Source organism: Acipenser ruthenus, chromosome 8 (assembly GCF_902713425.1).
Source record: "Acipenser ruthenus chromosome 8, fAciRut3.2 maternal haplotype, whole genome shotgun sequence".
Classification (NCBI taxonomy): Eukaryota; Metazoa; Chordata; class Actinopteri; order Acipenseriformes; family Acipenseridae; genus Acipenser; species Acipenser ruthenus.
Window position 1 is genome coordinate 43,704,179 of NC_081196.1, and position 19,538 is coordinate 43,723,716.

General features: G+C 36.0%; 1 protein-coding gene across 20 annotated transcripts in view; it reads right to left on the reverse strand.

The window, feature by feature from the left end:
- The window catches only part of LOC117406574 (dedicator of cytokinesis protein 9-like), a 115,042-nt gene that overhangs the window by 28,406 nt on the left and 67,098 nt on the right, over positions 1-19,538 (reverse strand). For 13 of the 20 annotated variants that reach the window (XM_034010693.3, XM_059029041.1, XM_034010688.3 and 10 more), the window contains exons 10-31: positions 18,883-18,957; positions 18,625-18,765; positions 18,120-18,332; positions 17,303-17,425; positions 17,053-17,135; positions 16,268-16,390; positions 15,671-15,750; positions 15,385-15,572; positions 14,958-15,023; positions 13,440-13,532; positions 12,837-12,960; positions 12,113-12,234; positions 11,844-11,933; positions 11,434-11,523; positions 9,306-9,421; positions 8,805-8,874; positions 8,547-8,672; positions 8,242-8,313; positions 7,430-7,576; positions 6,174-6,257; positions 5,807-5,918; positions 1,885-2,063 (exon numbers count right to left, since the gene is read on the reverse strand). In XM_034010693.3, the coding sequence (XP_033866584.3) occupies positions 1,885-2,063; positions 5,807-5,918; positions 6,174-6,257; positions 7,430-7,576; positions 8,242-8,313; positions 8,547-8,672; positions 8,805-8,874; positions 9,306-9,421; positions 11,434-11,523; positions 11,844-11,933; positions 12,113-12,234; positions 12,837-12,960; positions 13,440-13,532; positions 14,958-15,023; positions 15,385-15,572; positions 15,671-15,750; positions 16,268-16,390; positions 17,053-17,135; positions 17,303-17,425; positions 18,120-18,332; positions 18,625-18,765; positions 18,883-18,957 (2,517 nt within the window). Of the gene's footprint in view, positions 1-1,884; positions 2,064-5,036; positions 5,079-5,806; positions 5,919-6,173; positions 6,258-7,429; positions 7,577-8,241; positions 8,314-8,546; positions 8,673-8,804; positions 8,875-9,305; positions 9,422-11,433; positions 11,524-11,843; positions 11,934-12,112; positions 12,235-12,836; positions 12,961-13,439; positions 13,533-14,957; positions 15,024-15,384; positions 15,573-15,670; positions 15,751-16,267; positions 16,391-17,052; positions 17,136-17,302; positions 17,426-18,119; positions 18,333-18,606; positions 18,766-18,882; positions 18,958-19,538 lie in introns of all 20 variants that reach the window. The other 7 variants (XM_059029036.1, XM_034010684.3, XM_059029038.1 and 4 more) reach the window with 3 other exon arrangements.

The window sequence follows — 19,538 nt, forward strand, 5'->3', positions numbered from 1 at the left end:
ACTGGATTTTCAAAAATGTTAATGCCGGTTGTGCCCACATGAAGCCATCTGCTGTATTATTGAATTGTGGTTTGTCACACTTGAGAATTATTGTATTTCTTGTTCTTATTGTATGACTTATATTGTAACACTTGAATGTATTCGTATTTGCTTGCGATTGTAAGTCGCCCTGGATAAGGGCGTCTGCTAAGAAATAAATAATAATAATAATAATAATAATTTGGAAAACAATCTGACTATGCACATCTCTGAATTGGTCCCAAAGAAAAGTGTTTAAACATTTAGTTATTAAATACACTAAATCTCTGGTATAATGTTTAAAAAAAATGTTAGGATTAGACAATGATTATTTAAAACCGGAGAACATCTTTATGTTAGAAAGTGTTTTTCATTATAAGGATCTTAAAGCTCTTTACAAAGAAAAAGGCATAAAAAATACCATGCAACTGCAGGTCACAAACAAAAACTAAAGCTTAAAAAAATGTGACAATAGCCAAACACGTGTGCCCTTCTTGCATACAATATAGTATCTCAAAGTTCTTTTACAATAACTATAACGACCATATAGACATCACAGATCACTGAAATAAGAAACAAGCAAACAGAATGCATAATTAAAAAAAAAAAAAAAAAAAACATTAAAGAAATCGGACAAAATAGCAGGTCACAAATAAAGAAACATTGACAAAATGTATGCAGTATAATAAACATAAGGCTTTATATTATAGTCTGGTAAAAAATGTCTTATTTAACACTGATATGATATTAAACAACCTTCGCTATATTATAAGCTTTCACAATTCTTTTCAGCAAATCGAGAGATCTTGCTAGGAACGCAGGATCAATGAGGAAGGCAGTTTTGAAAGAAAACCCAAGGTCAGCTGTTATGCTAATTTTCACTTAGTTTACTGTAGAAATGTTTTAACTGAATCAACACGTTATTATTATGTGGTAACATTTTTTACAAAAAAAAAAAAAAAATGTATTCGCCCAAAAACAGTTGTCACATCAATTTCAGTTCACGGTGCCGCTTGTCAGTTTCAGTATAAAGACTCCAGCGACTGCGTGTGCTCCAGAGCTCCAGAGAGCAGACGCACACACACACACAATACAATGAAAAGTTTAGCCAGGAACATTAAACAATGAAGTGTTGGGGAGAAATAAAACAGAATACTATTCAAGAAGATAAATAACAATGAAGACAGAGCGTGAAACACCAAAAATAGTGGGTGGACTGAGTCCACCCTTCCAAAAAAATAAGTGGATTGCGTCCACCTGCGTCCACCCTCCCCCCACCCACCCCCACCCAGTCTAACTCTGTGCAGGAATAACTTTTATACAACAGTACTTGTAATAAAACCAAGCCCTCAATGTTTTTAAACAAAATACCACAAATGTATAAACACTCTTGGGAGTCACAAGAGTCCAGATGTGCTTTTCTGAAGTTATTTAAGTTTTTTTTATTTTATTTTTTATTTTGGTTCTAGGCTTTTTTCTGTTTAATTTCAGCACAAAATAACGTATTTGTAACTTAGAGTTATATACTGTTGAGCAGAGCTTTTAAGTAGTTGTACCAGTAACTACTAAAGTTGGTAGCTCATACAGATACAGTACATGACCATTAATCTTTAAAATGGCTAAATAGCATGACAATATGGAAAGCTTGTTACAAACATCAGGATTTGGGAATTAAGATATGAGTAAGTTGGCAGAACCTGATATCATTTTCCAAAATGGTGATTTTTTATCAATTATTTACACACGCGCGTGCACACACACACACACACACACACACACGGTGTAGGACAACTATGACAAGGGTATTACTAAAAGGTGTGACTATTTTCTCAAAGGCTGACATCAGTGGTCTGGCAGCAGGCTCACCTTTGAAGCATATCTGTCATCGAATGCATGCTTCACCATTAGGCTCTTGAGCACACTGATTGAGATCTGCCGGATCTCTCTGAACTCTTGAAGAGCACTCCCCACCTCCCTTAGGAGCAGGCCCACCAAGAAATGGTTTCTACAGAAGTCATCTGTTAGGGAGTAGTCGAGCTGGAGGTCTGAAGGAAGAGAGAAAGGAAATTAAGAGTTAGAAAAGAGAAACCATTTACAAATCATGAAACTAACAAGTGTAACATAAACCAGAAATAGACGTGCTGATCTTCAAAATGCTGAGCATACCGCAATAAAGAACACATCCCTATGCTACGTCTAAACTGAAAATGAACTCTGACTGACTTCTTAAACGCTCTCCCAGCTGCAAAGATGTAAAGAGTATCGCTTTAATTTAATTCTGGTTATGGTTTCATGCCTACAAGTGGTTTGACTCAAAATAATATATCCTGTACCTGCAATGTGAATGTAAAAAAAGCTTTTCATAAAACAAACTTTCAAAGATACTGTGTTTTTTTCACGAAGAAGAAATTGCAGTACATCTGCAGATTTAAAAACATTGTTTAAAAATGTGTTGGATATTAAACACAGGAAAGGCAAGTGCAGCACAGGAAAGCAGTACGGTAAATTTAGCAATGGTATATAGTATTTACATGAATTTAAGGTCTCACATTTTTGACAAATAAATGTTTAAATTTGGGGGGAGCAAATTGGATTATGGACGTCTGAACGAGAGCTATGCCCACTACAAACTTCATGCACATTTTAAGATGCGGCTCTTAAAAGAAAGAAATCGCACATTTGGAGCATCTGAGATGTGTCGGAAGATGAAGACGCAATTGAAGGCTATTTTTGCTTGTGAACGTGACAAAGTCAGGTTGGCAAAATTAAACAAAGGAGGACATTGAAACTGACTGAGAAATTATTTTTTGCCATTTCCTTCAGCCACAAACTGCGTCAAAAACACAGTTTCCTTGCAGTTCAAACACTAGAAGTAGTTTGGTCATCCAAGATCTAAACTGCAGCTCAGTGGAAGCGATGAATGTGGTTACTTTAAAAGCATCAAATTAGAATAGTGATAAGCTAGTTATTAGGCATTTATGTGTTTTCAAATAGCTAAAATGTGAAAACTATCAAAACACAGCTGCTTGGGCATCTTAAAGTGTTCCATCTATTTTAGTTTCCTGCTATTCCCTAATAGTATATGCACAGTGTGGCTACATGAAAAGCATCCATATTGATTAGGTAGTGCCAGAGCACCTAGGATGGTAGTCATATAATCGTGTTATCCTTTTGTCATGTGCCTACAACTGTTTTACTGATCTGAAGTGAATGGCTTTTCCATTGCAGCAGTGCTAAGTGAATTTGGAGACACCCTTTATGTCTTTGGGTAGTGGAAAAGCACAGATTCAAAAAGGGCAATTTTCAGTAAGAGTAATATCTGCTTTAAACCCCTCTTCAAGACTCTTCTACACCTGCCAGTGCGGTAATGCCTGAACAAAATGCACCTGACCAGATTAAAAACAGTAAAGCCTTTAATGCTAATAGTGGCTGGGGAAATCAGCTGTTAATCTTGGACTAGCTAGCCGAAGGTAACATTAGGTAGTGCTAAGTCTGTGAAACCAGACGAATATGTTCTCCTTGAAACTATTTCACCTTAAATGACTTCTTATTCAGCCTGACTTCCTTTATTGCATTATTATCTTACTCAACTAATTCATTAATATTGATATCATCCATAAAACAGTGACCTTGTAATACAATTATGTGACAATGATTTGCACGAATGCAGTTGCCATGATGGAAAGCGGTTCTACCTATGGAGCAGTTAAAAAAAAAAAATTAAATAAAAAAATCGTACACAAACAATAAAGAAAGCCAAGCAATAAACAAATCCAAGCAAGCAAATAAGCATTTTTTAAATTATTTTGCAAGCTAGACAAAGTCAAGACTACAGTAAATAAACAAGCACTGCAATGCACCTGATGCTGGTTTAAACATGATTAAAAACACCACAAATCACACTTCTAGAGCTGTATTCTGCAATGGATGAAACACAAGAGTGGTCAATGTCAACTTCCCCAAAAAACGGGCTGTTATTGGTTTAAAAGAAGAACTTTAGAAAATATTACACCAAAAGGTACTGGGAATATATCAATTAATACTTTTCTTAAAGTTTTTGTCGTAGAAAGAAATAGGCCTATATATCAGCAATTGATAATTTGGAGAGCTGGTAAAATTAAAAAATCGGTCAATTTGTGTAGTATCGGAACTAAAAACAATGCATTATCTTGCTTGATTAAGTAAAGCTCTGTGTACCAAAACATTGTCAGTATCAGGAGATTACTGTTTAGTTAATTATGGTGCAATGGTTGTCTTGGCTAGTACTCTAGTCAGCACAGTTACAGTTCCTGAAGTGACACTTACACTGGCTTCAGAGGTGGGGGATTTCCAGATTTACACTGTGCTCAGAGGGAGGGCATCTACACTCGTTAATGAGAGGGAAGCCAAGGCTTCAAAACTGACCTTTTGATAAAAAAAAAATGAAAACCCCTGCAAGTCTGGATTAGCCAAGATAGTCGATTTGGCAGACAGTGATAGAGACACGATTGTCAGCAAGTGCATCTTTATCAAAGACTGCGCAGATTACTGATGGTTATCCAGAAATAGGATTTAAACCCCTCAATGGGCATGAAGAAAACAGAGGGAAGGTTGTGGGGTAATCTTTGAAGAATGGTCACACACTGTATCCCCTCAAGAACAAATTGAAACATACTGCAAGCTCATCAGGTTGAATCAGTGCCTGCCAACATGGCTGGCCATGGTGGCATTCACCTTATTGACAGTGTCAGAGCAGGTGTTTCTCACTTTTTTCTTTTGGCACTCAGGCCTGTGCACAGTAATATACCACTCTTGTGTTGATCAAAACTAAAAAGCCAATTACAGTCCATATTAATGACAAAGATTTAGTTGTGCTTATTTTGAAGTAATGGATGCGAAAAAATTACCAATAAAATCCATTGATGAATGATTTTGTGGTTCGAAGGTAAATTAATTGATTTCTTAATTATTATTTTTTTAATTGATGTTTTGTTTTTAGTTTTTTTCAGAACAAGGCAAGCATCACACCTCGCACCTACCTACTGGAGTATCATGTGACTCCACGTTTGGTGAAAGAAAAGCTAATTAATAAAGAAAAAAGAAACAAAAGCGGAATAAACACATAAAATAAGCTGCTGTTAAAAAGAGCATTCATTAAAACATATCATATATTCTCCTACAATTGGCAAACAGAGATCTAGCAAGTTAACACGTTTACAAAAACAAGTGTTTCTAAAAATGAGCCTGCCATCAGCTATCTGCCAACAGCTAATGTAGCAACCTTAAAGCTGAGGGGATCACAAACTGGCAGCTTACAGAGACCATGCAAAAACTACATTCTCAAGCACTGTCAATTGGCAAAATAAAATGAAAAGGCAACTTATCAACCCCTATACAAAACAGCTGCTGACAATATATACAAGTGGGCCGTTTTAATAAAACCTTTGCCTGGAGACATTCATTCTAAACATCTGGCTGCCCTGGTCACTTGTGGAGTAATGTTAGACAATCTTGGCCAATTCTATTGGACAAATACTGAAAACTGTACTGATTTTGCATTACTAGTGTGGAAAGAAATGGGGTCAAAAACAGTATCAGGGTTAACGAATTCCATTCTGATGCTATTTCTCCTTTCAGAGAGAGACTATGCATAGAAGTGTTGTACGGCATCATGTTAGGTCATTGTCTTTTTATAGTGAACAAAGTTACTTAGTATGTCTAACTACTTTGAAAACAGAGTTTATTCTTTTCAAAAGATGTGCTTAATGTGTGCTTAACAAAGAAAGCCGCACCAAGTAATAACTGTTACCTTGAAATCGCTGAATCCTTCCCTTCCCGAATGGCATAGGCAGGTTCAGAGGAATGTAGTGCTCATGGTTACACACCACGCGCAGAAACTCAAACTTGAATTCAAAGAGCGTCTAAAAGGAATTATGTTTTAGGAGACTAACGTTACAAAGGCAAACATGAAATAATAAATAACACACACATTATCCCATTACAAAATATATGTATACTGTCACTCTCATACCCCAAAATACACATATACAGTCATTAAGAAACTTTAAGGAGGAACAAACTGTGAAAATATGCACAGACGGACGGCAACAGGAGTGCAACTGACAGGCACTTACTGTATAAATACAGATTTAACGTTTCAAAATTTGTCACACTACCTTTGGTTCTCCAGGACTAAAACAACTTATGTAGTTGTTGATCTGCTTGAAGACAAATCCTCTGTCCATAAAGGTAAAACAGTGCTAAGAGCAAAAAAGTGAAAACAAGGGAGGTGAGTTTTAACATGTGTCGGAAGCCAGTTGCAAAATAAAGGGGTAGAGAGTCTGAAGGGGCACAGTATGGACCGATTCATCATAGCAGTCATTTTGGGCAAACGCTGATAGTGCAATACATTTCTCAGTTTTTCTCAGTTAGAGACCAGATCTTGTTTTATTAAAATATATTTATTTAAACATTGAACATTTCAGCCAAAATTTGGCATATATTTACTATCCAGCTGAATGAAGAACCACCCTAACTACTTGGTGGAGGGTCCAGTCAGAAAGGCTAGTGGGTATGATTAAAAGAAAAAAAGAAAAAACACACAACCAACCCTCCTGCACCCCCCCCCCCCTCCCTCCCCCCCCCCCCCCCCTCAAGGACTGATCAAATTAAGAAGTGAAAAAGGATAATTAAGCTGGTTATGAGTGGATGAGTCTGAAAGTATTTTGTAAGGCTAAAAAACTTGGCAATGTTGACAGACCCCAGACTAATGTGTCAGCTTTTCTGATAATTCAGGACTGTAGATTACTATTTAAGCAGTCATACTAATCCATTCATCTGAAGAGTTTGTCACATACCAAGCTCACACTTCATTTTAAAACAAAACAGAGTTGATTTACTAAGTGAGCAAAGCATTGTCTCAGGATTCCCACTTGTTTGTCAAGCTTTGTATGCCAAGCTTTATTTAAATATATAAACAAAACCTTTAGCTCCACTGGTGAACAGCTGAATCAGATATAATACTGTTGCAACCAGGAAGCACAAAACAAAACAAGGAAGCAGTCAAGAGAAGGGGAATGATGTATGCATTACTAATTTTTCTAAATTTAGTTGCCATTGGCCACGAAGGACATTTTGTATCTCAGTATTGTATTATCTCCACACTGACATTTTAAAACTAGGCTTGGAAGTGCAGCATATAGTAACTTGGTTATCCAAACTATTCATTATTTGTGCACTTTCATTACCTTAAAGTCTGGGTACTGGAATCAGTGAAATGGAATTGTGTTGTTCCATTAAAAGTAAATAAGGAGTTGTTAAGGTTTGAAATCAGGCTCCATTACCAGTGTTTTAGATATCCACACAGTGTTGGTCTTTTATTTGGACTTGTATAGCAGATATAACTCCAAACCCTGCACACCATGGAAAGTACCTTAACAAAGACAGCAAGACTGTGGTTTGCATTCCTTGCTGCCTCCAGATTGTCCTTGTACTTGTGTGAGATGTGAGGCATCAGCATATTAACCAGGGTCTCCACGGTATGGTGGAAAGAAGCAGAAAATCGCTGGTTCCTTGACAACTGAAAAACAAAACACTTGAGATTAAGGTGCAATACCTAAAAAGCTCACCATCATTGTGTGTCTTTTTTATTTTTTTTGTCAAGAGGGATCACACTGGTCACTGGCATTTGACGCCAGACAGATTCCTAACTGGACAACAACATGCCATGTCAAGGTAAAATTGCAAACATATATTATTCATAATTAATTTTCTTTTTTATTAGATGTTTCAGGCAGTGTCTGGTTTTAATGGTTCATTTTGATTATATATTTTGGTGCCAGGATACAGAGCAACAAAGGGTGAGGTTTTACGTGAAGAAATCTAAGTGGGTCATGAATGAAAGAGTAAATTATAGTTTTGTGAAATGTCACGGGTTATGTGTGGTTACCCCAAGTTCAAAGGGCACAGCAATAAAAATATTTGTTAAAAAGATGGACCACTTTTAAACAGTTCAAAATCATTAACACAGAATGAACTAGAAAATAAAAACATAAAATCAGACCCTGCTGCATCGTACCATCCCAATATAAAAATTACAGTTGTGTTTAAATCATTAAAATGGGCTGACTTGTGATAATTATTGTATCTAAAAATAAGCTACAAACACCTTCAATAGAAACAATCGAAACTGATAGAACGGAGATCTGTTATAAATGTTAAGGATTTGTAAATCCATTCACATACCTTCACCTTGCAGCTCTCTATAAGATACTGGGCCATAGATTTGACCAGAGCTTCAAAGAAAAACCACGAATACTACAAATAAAAACAATTGTGATTGGTTAGCAGAATATTATTTTACAAAAACATGTTTACTTAACCCTTTATCAAACTAGTGACAATATGGTAATAGCTAATTATCGTTATTCAGTGGTTAGCCACAGTTTATAATGTTAAAGGGTTAAACACCCCGGAAACAGCTGCAGCCCTTACCCACTGTGCTTCAATAAACTGCTTTGTTTTACATGCACGTTCAAAATCATTGGTACCTTGAGCAGTTTGTTACTTGTGAGGAAATCAGCTGAAGGCTTTAGGATCACAGTCATTGCCTTGGTCAGTTCCTCATGCACTGTCTTAGAAGTGGAAGCACTGTAGGGCTCCGCCTTAAAAACATACTTCAGAAGAGGCAAACGGGTTACTTATGCAACACAGCAAACTCAAAAAAGCAGACTGTTACGGTTTCACTTAAACAAAACTCCTAATAAAACACGAGACAACTGAGTAGTGCCTGTAGTTGTAAAACTTACCTTCACATAGGACCGTAAATAATGCTCTAATCCTTCCTCATGGCACTGGGCGACAACATGAATAATTACTCTAAAAAACAAAACAAAATTAAAAATACATGTAAACAGAGACAGTATGCTGAATCTGCACATAATCATTTCAGGTTTCACTTGAACACCCTTGAAAGTCGGGGTTCTGATCCCAATTTCTACCCCTAGAATTAAATTGTACAGCTACTGTACGATAAATCAGGGATATTTCTTAACAAATAATCAGGATCCCTTTTCACCAGGTATTTCCATTTTTAAAAGTGCATTAAAAAGGTATATTAAAATGTAAAGTTCTTATTTGTTTTATTGGAGTATGATAGACTAGGACACATTTTAACATGCATGTTCAGAAATAAAAAGACAGATTTAACTGGATTTATCCCAAGTTTTCAACCTGAAAATTGTAAACTTTTTTTTTTTGTAATAAAAACACAAAAAAGGTCAGAACCTTTACTTAAAAGCATCACTTGCCTTGTGACGTTAACAGCCACATCTTCCTGTGTTGCCCTTGTGAGGACTCGAAACAACTGGTTTAGAACGGTTGGCAAGAATTTGATCATCACATGGCCCTCCATTGCATGTAAACTCTGAAAAGAAATTTGGACATTTTAAAATCTGTACATTATATACTTTTCAGAAAATGTACAGTATGCATGAAACTTTAGGGTGGATTTATATAACCCTGCAAACATGAAGTCACTACCTCAAATGCACCAGGGGTTAATTTGTCTGGCACGATACCTACAATTAGGAGGCCAGTGTTTTTCGCAAATACGAAATAACACAAAATGCAACATATAAAACAACAAATCATTATAAAGCAAACCTAGAATTACATTTTTAAATTGGGAGGTTTATACAAAAAATACTTTAAATAAATACTTGCAATCGTAGTTGTCAAGGCTCAGCCGTTACCATAGACACGGTCTGAAGGGAAACGGAAGCTCTGACTAACACGTGCGCAAATGTATAATTTGGAGCGAGTTTCCCACCATTTTTGGGAATTAAAATTGCGATGGAAGAGAAGAGACATTTGTTTCTAAAATGCCTAAACTGTGCATAGCAATTAAACAACGCTGCAAAGAATTTGAGCATGAGGGGATGTATACAGCCGATAGTGACAAAATAATGATGTGCAGATTTAGCAACGGTCGGCTGGAACGGGAGTCGAAAGATACCATCGTTAAGCATTCATTAGCTGTTTATTCTTTTTGGGGAAAATGTGGCTCGTTTGTGCTTGTATTTTGTATTAGTATGCTAATTCTTTGTTTTATTTCAAGTGGTGCAAACTTCGCACTGGAGCAAATGCTGTTTTGGTTTTGAATGGATTTTAATGAATTAATTTGCTTTGCTTAGTGTTTAAATACTGCTTGTTGCACTGGAGCTCTGCTTCAGTGCAAAGGGATTGAAATAGAATTCCTATCGTTTTTTTAATGGGAAAATTGCTGTATGTGCAATTATTATGACACAGTCTCACAATAGTAGAGCAGTATAAATATATAAATAAAATATATATGTGTGTGTGTGTGTATTATATATATATATATATATATATATATTATATATATATACACACACATACACATTACATATATATATATATATATATATATATATATATATATATATATATATATATATATATATATATATATATATATATATATATATATATAGGTCATGGGCAGTATTTACAGTAAAAAGGCAGTTAATTAAAGAGTGGGGGACTGTATGTTACCATTACAGCCGCTAACGGGAAATTAGGATAACAACATTTTTAGCGGATAAAACAAAAACACAATTTATGAAAAACAAAACGAAAAATTATAAAAAATAAAAAAAAAATTCACAGGGCTTTACCTATTATTGAACTTGACTGATGAATCATCAGCAAAACAAAAGGGCACATAAACCCAGTATAACAGGCATCTTGGGTCATAGGTGAAGGTTAATGTGCAAGCTGAAATATTATAGGAGATATTCGCAGTTGTAGAAGAGGCAGCTGGATTAATTGTTGGTACTAAATCAAAGTTATTCTGCAAATGATTGATAGACAGTGACCCCTGAGTTACTTCAAGGTTATAAAAGGTACATTTACTTGGTCTTACTTGAAATTATGACCAACGATGTTGAATCTAATGACTCGTTCATATTATTCTATTGTGTTTCCCAGGACATTCTCTTACATGGCCCTATCAAGAACACATCCCCAAATGGTTTAACATCTCAGTATCATAGTAAGCTCAAAATAGCTTCAACAAATCAATTGCATTAAGAATTTATGCTATGACAAACACAAGCGCCATGAAAAAACAAGGAAGGAACCGGGAATGCGGACTAAGAGAATTTTAATGCAAACTCCATCAGGTGGTCTGAACAATCAAGCCACTATAAATAATTTATAATGCACATAATACTGCATCATTAATAATTAATACAGTGTATTGTATGGGGTAAGTGTGAGGAGTATTTAAATTGTTTGGTGTTTTTCTTTTATATTTCACTCTAAATTCATCACACTTCCCACAAATAAAACTTATTTCATACAAGGACAAGGCAAATAAGTATATATTGAGGCCTATTATGTCCCTCGCATTACCTTAAGATATTTGACCAGGTCCCCTCCTGGAGCCTGAGCTGCAGACTCTGCGATCTGACAGTGCTGGAAGAAATTGTGCAGGTGCTGGTCCTAAGGAAATAAAAAAGCATAGCATATTGCCATTTAGAAACGGAGGAAATGTGAAATGTTTTTGTGAACAAAAATAAAGCATCCATTGGACATACTGTATGGTATCTCTGAAGTAAACATGAAGTAAATTGAGTATGTGAAAAATGGCCAGTGGTTAAAACAGTTGCAGGGAAATGTTTTTTTTTAATTTTATTTCTTAATTTATTTTTTTACTGCACAACACTGGAGGAACTTAAAAGAATATAGTGGCGTAAAATAATGTTGCATCTCTATACCCCAGAAAAGTCACATGACCAATGGCTAATGATGTAATTACTGACCTGAGTGTACACCGTGGATACAAGGTGTGTTGCGATCTTGAACAAAGGCTTGCCTCCATCAACCCATTTGATGATTTCAGGACCGGAATGCTGCAATGCAATAATAAATAAATAAATAAATAAATAAATAAATAAATAAATAAATACAATTACTAGAACACACCTGCCTTTAAAAATATCACAACAACATATTTCTGCTTTTACAAAATCAAATAATGGGATTTTAAAAAAGCTGAAAAAGTATTATTAAAAAGGACAAATGTTGTTACCTTCCCCATCCCTATCTCCTGGTAGTTGAGGTAGCCCGCTGGCAGATTAGCTGATACAGGAATCTGCTGCTCGTTCATGATCACTCTGCCATCCTTCAGTAGTGGAAGCCAAGCATATCCCACTGCAGAAAACAAGGGAATAACATTCAGTTTATTGCATGTGCTTCAAATAAACTGGTGGGGGTGTTATGAATGTCTAATTGTAATATTGCCAGGCTTTTATCCACTGAGAGACCCGAATCTAATTGAATTTATGACCACACAAGCCTAGCTAAAGTATTTTTGATGACTTGGGCAGGTATAATATGGCTCAACCTTCTATTGTGACAAGCACCCAGAAGAATTGTTTCATTATTTAATATTGGCAAACTTATAAAAATGACTTGAAATATAAGTAAGAGTCATATACAGTAATATAGCACAGTGGTGGGTCTGTGTCTATAAAAATTGATGTCAAAAAGCCAATGAATCAATAGTTAAACTCTGCAGTATGCAGTGAAGAGTGACCTTGGTTATCCAATTCAAAATACTCTAAGCAATTGTGTCAAGAGACTAAAACTTCTGTTTCATTAAAATGTTTACTATAGAACAGATCATCTTTCACCCTCCTCCCTTAAAGTCACATTTGCCACAGAAGAATCTGTACGTTATACAATTTTCAAAGACAAAGGCTTGCACATTCAGGCTGGTTTATTCATTTGTTGGGTTTCCTTCTATGACTAACCTTGTGTCTCAATCTGTTCTTTCTTTTTGGTGCTTCCTTTGCTGGTACTGTCGCAGGCGACGTGGTAGAATGTGAATAACAAATGGTGCTTTTCATTGAGCTGAGTTGGTAGCTCTATTTTAATCTGAGGAGGGGAATCAGCAACAACACTTGTTATGAAACATACATCCTTCAAAATATAGAATTTCAGCATTTCCAATACAAAGTATTTGAACAACAGATACCACTGGTTTTTATTGCATCAAAAGCCAATAAATCCATTGCTTAGCTGACATCAGACTACACTGCAAGAAACAGTGCCTTGAGTTTATCTGAAGTCACTGCCACCTCTCAACACTATTATTAATTCCAATGCCTAGCACCCTTGGCATCACAAATACCTATACAACCAAAGCTGCAATATTTTACTGCCTTATTTGTATGTCTTCCTAATAACTGCTAAAGCATCTGTTTTATTTGTGCTTTAAATCAACAACATGGATTTCATTTCCCTATCCCTGTAGACACTGTAGCTTGACAGATCTCCACACTATATAAACATAGGAAACATGTTGCTCAGTGAATTCAATGTCATTGCAGTTAAAGAAAAACGTTGCTCTTTACCTCATCGTAAAATTCTGGGTTTTGCTGGTGATGTAAAACTGCAGCAAAAGCATTTTTTGTAAACATAGGTCCTCCAGGTCTTCCATAAATACACTGAAAGATAGAAAACAGGTAACCAGTTAAATTGTGAAACTGCTGACATATTGTAAAAAGTGTCTTAGACCCCAAAACAGTTTTTAAAAAAGCACATGCAACCCCCCACTCACCTGCAATTAAAATAAATACCATACATTTCAATAAAAAGAGAACTTGTATCCATGATGCTCTTTTAAAGAAAACAAGGCTGCAAACACCCCTGAAGGATAAGATGGGTCCCTGATTCTATAGTACTAACAGGAAACTTCATAATAAGAATTAGACAAACTATTTTCTAATATAATCCTTGCCAGTGTTGAAAGTTTGTCTAAAGTTTATTTTTATTATTACTTCATATCTTCTGATTGAACCTTATACATTTCTGGCTCCCAACAGCCAGCAGCAGTTAATTAGATAATTTGGGTGAAGTTTACTAAATACACAGCCAGGTGTACACAAACACCCAACCCCCTAGAGATCTAATAGAAGAACATCTCATTTTCCATATACAACCGAGATTGCTATAGCCAGACTTTTTTGTGTGGAAATAATATATATTGGGCTCAATTTAATCTGAATAACACGCTTGCTTGCATGCATCTTCTGTACCTAAAGCGGTCTTTGAAATGCTGTACCATTGCCCAGCAATCAAAGTGGACTGTGCTGGTTTTGTTTAGCTGAAACTAGATCTGGGCTGTGTAAACAGTATGCTGGGCTCCTGACTCATAAGCAATAAAGCATTTTAAGAAATTTTAAATAAATTTAAAATAGAAGAAATATTTTCAAATAAGAAGAAAAACAAGAGGATAAAGCAGCACAAATTGTTTCTTGGGACTTTCTCACTGCTTTCAGTTTTCAGTTTTCTGTTTGTGGAAATTCAGGTATTTTACATTTTTGGTTAGTTAGTCCTAGTACTGTCCCAATATTTGTTCGAAGTCTGTTCATGTCATTGTTCACTATTAACTAAAAGTAACCGAAACCAGTACTTTGCTGTGACTGCATACTAAAATCAAGCACAATAATCTGACACACTGTCATCAGACTATAATCTTAGAATGATAACCCTTATAACCGACAGATCTGACATTGAGTCAGTTACTCTGCTCGGCTGCTGGACTGTTGAGCTACATATATCTATATGTGCTGCCCAAACTACATCCCAAGGAACTAAAGAAGTAAGTACTTCATCCTTTGGTTCACTGTAAATGAACGCACAGAGGAAGCAACAGTATTCCTCTTTTTACTACTGTACCCTAATCCACGGCTTCAAAAACAGACTAAAACCATTGCATACAAGTGCCACAAAACACTGACAGAATCTACAGTTTTAGAAAAGGTACGCATGGAGCAGTCACTGCCTGATTTCACCAGTTTGCTGGTTCATATTTACCAATTCCTTCCTAGTCATGAAAGATGGCAATCAAACCTTATCAATTTACTAACCTTCACAGGTTGTGCATCTTCGTCATCAGAATCTCTGAATTCTAAGCAAACGGCAATGTTTCTAGCCTAAAAGGAAACAATAAAGAGCTTGTTGAACACTCTATAGATTACCTGACCTGATAAAAATTGAACTTTATTGTACAAGTGATGTTAGTCAACTACAAAATATATATATATATTCTTAAATCCAATCAATGTAATTGCTATTACTACACATGTGCCTGTGATTATTTCATTTACTGCTCAGTAACAGTCATTTCTGAACCTAAAGTTCACATTTTTATTGGATAGATGATGTTCTGCATGACCAAGTCATTCACTGTGTTGAAGGAAATTGATATGTGGTACAAACAAATCCCTTTATCGTACTGTGTACTGTACAGCCAGAATGGTAAAAACTTGAGTTAATGTGTACAGCACATGTTACCTTTGCAAATGATTTCTGGCTGTCATACTTCAAATGCTTTGGGTAAACATAGAGGTGATTGTTGTAAATGGTGAAAGGCTGGGAGTATTTTGGTATGCATGGAATAAACTCCTCCACTTCAAACAGGATATTTGTCTTGCCATTGTTCTCAAACTGCTTGACAGGAATGTATGATGAGGTAACACAATCTGAAAGCACAAATAATGAATAAATAAAACACAAAATTAAATTACCAAACTCTCGAAAGTAATTCTTTCCAATTTTTTCTTAGAACGATTTTACTTACTTGTTAAATCTGGTGCAATGTTGTCAATAGTGACATCTAGATTTCCTAAGATAACAGGGAGTTTGGACATCTTTTCTGGCCTGTAGTAACAAATTAATAGGCAACAGTTGCTTAAACAGATGTCAGGTCTTTACAATAAATAGAAAACAGAAACTTGGCACAAGCTTGCAGGCACTCAGAAAGTTAACACAGTTATAGCATTTTGTGAGCATGTACAAAAGAAACCGAAAAAGAGAATTGTATCATCACACTCTGGAATGTTTATTCAAACAGGTTTAACAGAACACTGGATTCAAGAAAGCTTAGGCAGGCAAGCATGGCCAGCGGGGTTTATATCAGAAGCATTTGTACAGTCTTTCAGCACCCTGGTGCTATCACAGGGGATACGAGTCATCTTGATCTGAGTTTGAATTGCCCCTAAGAAATATTCCACAGTATAGTGCTGTGCAACACAACAAAAAAATCGTACTTTTTCGTACTTTTACTTTTAGCTTATGACCTTTTTTGTAAAAGACAACAGAAATCAAGCATTTGGCCTAGGTGATATGTTCCTCAGTTCTTTTAAAAGCAAGGACAATGATAATGAGAGATACTAACTTTCTAAAATCAGCCAGCAACTTCAGCAAGTCTTCGTTCGATAGCTTATTGCTGTCCTGTCTGTAAATTGCTGAAAACCTGGCCGACTTATCCAGAGTTCCTTGTGCATCTTTAAATAAAGGCCTACAAGAGAAAAGGAAAATAGCATTTTTATATAAAAGAACAAAAGCAAACCCAAAATGTGTCTTTTCTTAACAGCCAACAATGATTAAGCTCTCTGGACTGCAATTCAGCCTATTCATTTTTTCCAAAGGCTTTAACAGTTTTCCACTCAGTCGAACACTGATCAGGTCCCAGTTCACTCCCTGGTAGATTTCCTGCCATTTTACTACTGTGATAAAAACAAACAATTGCTTAAAACACTGCATATGCAAGCACAGCCTTGCAGAAAGCCCAGTAGAATCTAGTTTAATTTCCAAATCAACTTCTAATATATGGACAGGTTTCTGTGATGGGAATTACAGTATTACCTCAGTTAACCAGCCCAAACTGGGTTGTGCTGAACTGGTGCTCAACAGATATATAATGTATGCTACTTATAGATAGCTGTCAAGAATGTAAGGAAATAATCACATTTGGAATTGAATACAAAATGACCTGTATATTGCAAACCTTAGGCAAACCCAATCATCTGTCAACCTAAACTACGTTATGATGTTGTAACAGTTCTGTGAGACACTGGTGTTTTTCATTACTTATCTAATACCATTATTCAAAAACCCAGCGACAGATGAACCAGTCACTGATTAGAAACAATAAACTAAAATAAAAGTGAGATTTCTTACCTGGCAGCCCATGCAAATGGCATCTTGTATTGCCCCAGTCTGCTGCAAGCTAATTTGGCATTTTTAAGCACTTTTTGAGCAGCCTAAGAGAAAAAGGATACAGTCAGTAAGTGAATCTAAAATGTTATTTAAAGGCATCTGAAGAATTCTCAGCATGAATTAAGCGCATCGAATTAGGTTGGCGTGTTGATTCAGGGTTTACTGTTTAAGCATCATGCACAGTATGAAATCATGTCTTATTCAAAAGTACCTTTGCAGAGTCCGAACTCTTCATGTATGGTTCGGCGCAATGTGTGATTCCCCCTTGAAGTACTTTCTCTATTCTTGCCACAAGGAATATATCGGGATGGGGACAAGTCACTGAGAAAATTCCCTACAGAAATGAAAAACACCACCATTTGTTAAAGTTTAAAAAGTTTGCTTTAACCCTTAACATCCTGGAGACCCTACAACTGTCCATAGTATGGAGTCTAAGAGTGCCTTTTTCTACTTCATTTCAGTGCTTAAAGAGTTAAAACAGTACAGGATCTAATGAGTAATGTGCCTTGCTTACAAAGCTTTTCCTTTTTATTCTGATGAAAACATATATCATTTATTAGACAAAATGTTCTGGAATGTTGTTTAGGCAAATTGTATTTGACCAATAAAAAATATTTTAACAACTCAATAAAGGAAAAATTTAACAAACAAAGTTAGCAAACCTGAAACAGTTTTGGCATTCAATATAGAGGCATGTCAGTAGTCTTGTTTCTTTTAAGTGCTTCTTAATAGGCAAAGGAGCACTAAGGCACACACAGATTCTCTATTTACATATTTTAAAAGAAGAGAACCCCCTGGTTATTAGGCTGTAAAAGATTTGCAATATATTGTGCCTAAGCTTCAGGCTCACATATCAACATGAAAGACGGGTTAATTCCTAGCCAACTCTGAATGGCAAAAAGCCAAAGAGTTTCTATCTGGTAATAGCTAAATGATTAGTGACTTCCTTTAGAAGGCATCAATTATGGTCTCATTAAGAGACTTGAGCTCTGAATGAACAACAATTTGCATGCCCTGTTTCAGCTCACCTGTTTGGTGTACTGCAGCATGCTCTCTGGAAGACCATTAGGCATCCTCTGGGACCCCATTATGGCCTCGCCTCCACCATTCGTCTGCTGCGAGGAGGCATTGGCTATCAGCTGTTTCACAGACGGGTGGTTTAAATCAACGTGAAAGTCTGCTGAGATCTTGCAACTTCTTTGGATGTCGAACAGCGACAATGTGACAAAGAAGGGTTCCACCTGATGAAGATATAAAACATTGTAGAGTCCAAAGGAATCAACACATGCACCCAGTCTTCCCACAGAGAGTGGCTGACTGGCAGTAGAACCTTTGAACTGTCTTTCCTGTATGTTTGACCACTGGAGAACATTGATTTTTATTCGATACACTTTCATTTCAACACCTACAGCTTGAGTCTAAAGGGTGAACCACAATACTCACGGACTGTGCTTTTTATTAAACTAGATAACTTGTGTTCCTTTCAGCCCCCTCAAGTAGAATTGTAAACTCAACTGGTTGTTTCAAACGCACATTTGTCGTAGGTCCTTCTTCATTTTCAGCCACACAGCTTTGAAGGTTAAATGACAAATCATTGCACTTCACCAAAAGACGCTTCCCAAATTTTTCTTCGAAAAGCTTTACATCTGGTTCAATCCCTGAGAAGTCAAGTTTCTGAAACAGAAAAGAAGCCTGCATTTCATATGTTACTGTCAATATTGGTAACAGTCAGAACATTTGGACTGGATTTTAGAAGTGACACTAGAAGCTTGTTTGGTTTACAGTACTCACCTGTGTATCTGGATCTAAAGTAAAAAGCTTCAGTCTGCTTTCACTTTTTGATTTAATTTCGGTTTCTCTGGCACCCTGAAGGAAACAATATAGTTTTGTATTAGAACAATCTCTGGTGTCCCGCGTTAACCAAGTTCACAAGGTTGCAGTCCTACAGTTCAATATATCATTTTTCTATTTAAAATGTCTGGCTTTTCAAGAATCCTAAACCATTTAAATGCCTTTAACAGTTAATATTAATGTTTAGTATCTTACCTGTTTAATGTTCTATTTAATGTGTTTGGTATCAGTCTATATTAAAGTTTCTATTTTTGTGATAAAACAGACTAATAAATATTACATTAATACATTCAATATTAGCTGTTCAGCTAAAGCTAGCCAGTTTGTTTGTGTCTATGTTATTCAACATTTTTTTGTTTTGCTTTGTTTAAATTCTCAACTAGTATCAATTTTAAAGCAGGAGGGGAGTTGCAGGGGGAGGAGACTTTGAAGCGAACAGCTGTAAGACAACTAGTCTGTTTCACATGCACATCTTCAAGCCAATTATTTTAAAAGAGACGTCAATAAAATTGTCAGCAAAACATATTTTAAGGGCTTTATTCTTTGTGGGAACATCTGAGTCCTAAGGATGGTTAACAGTGTTCCTCAGAAGTCTA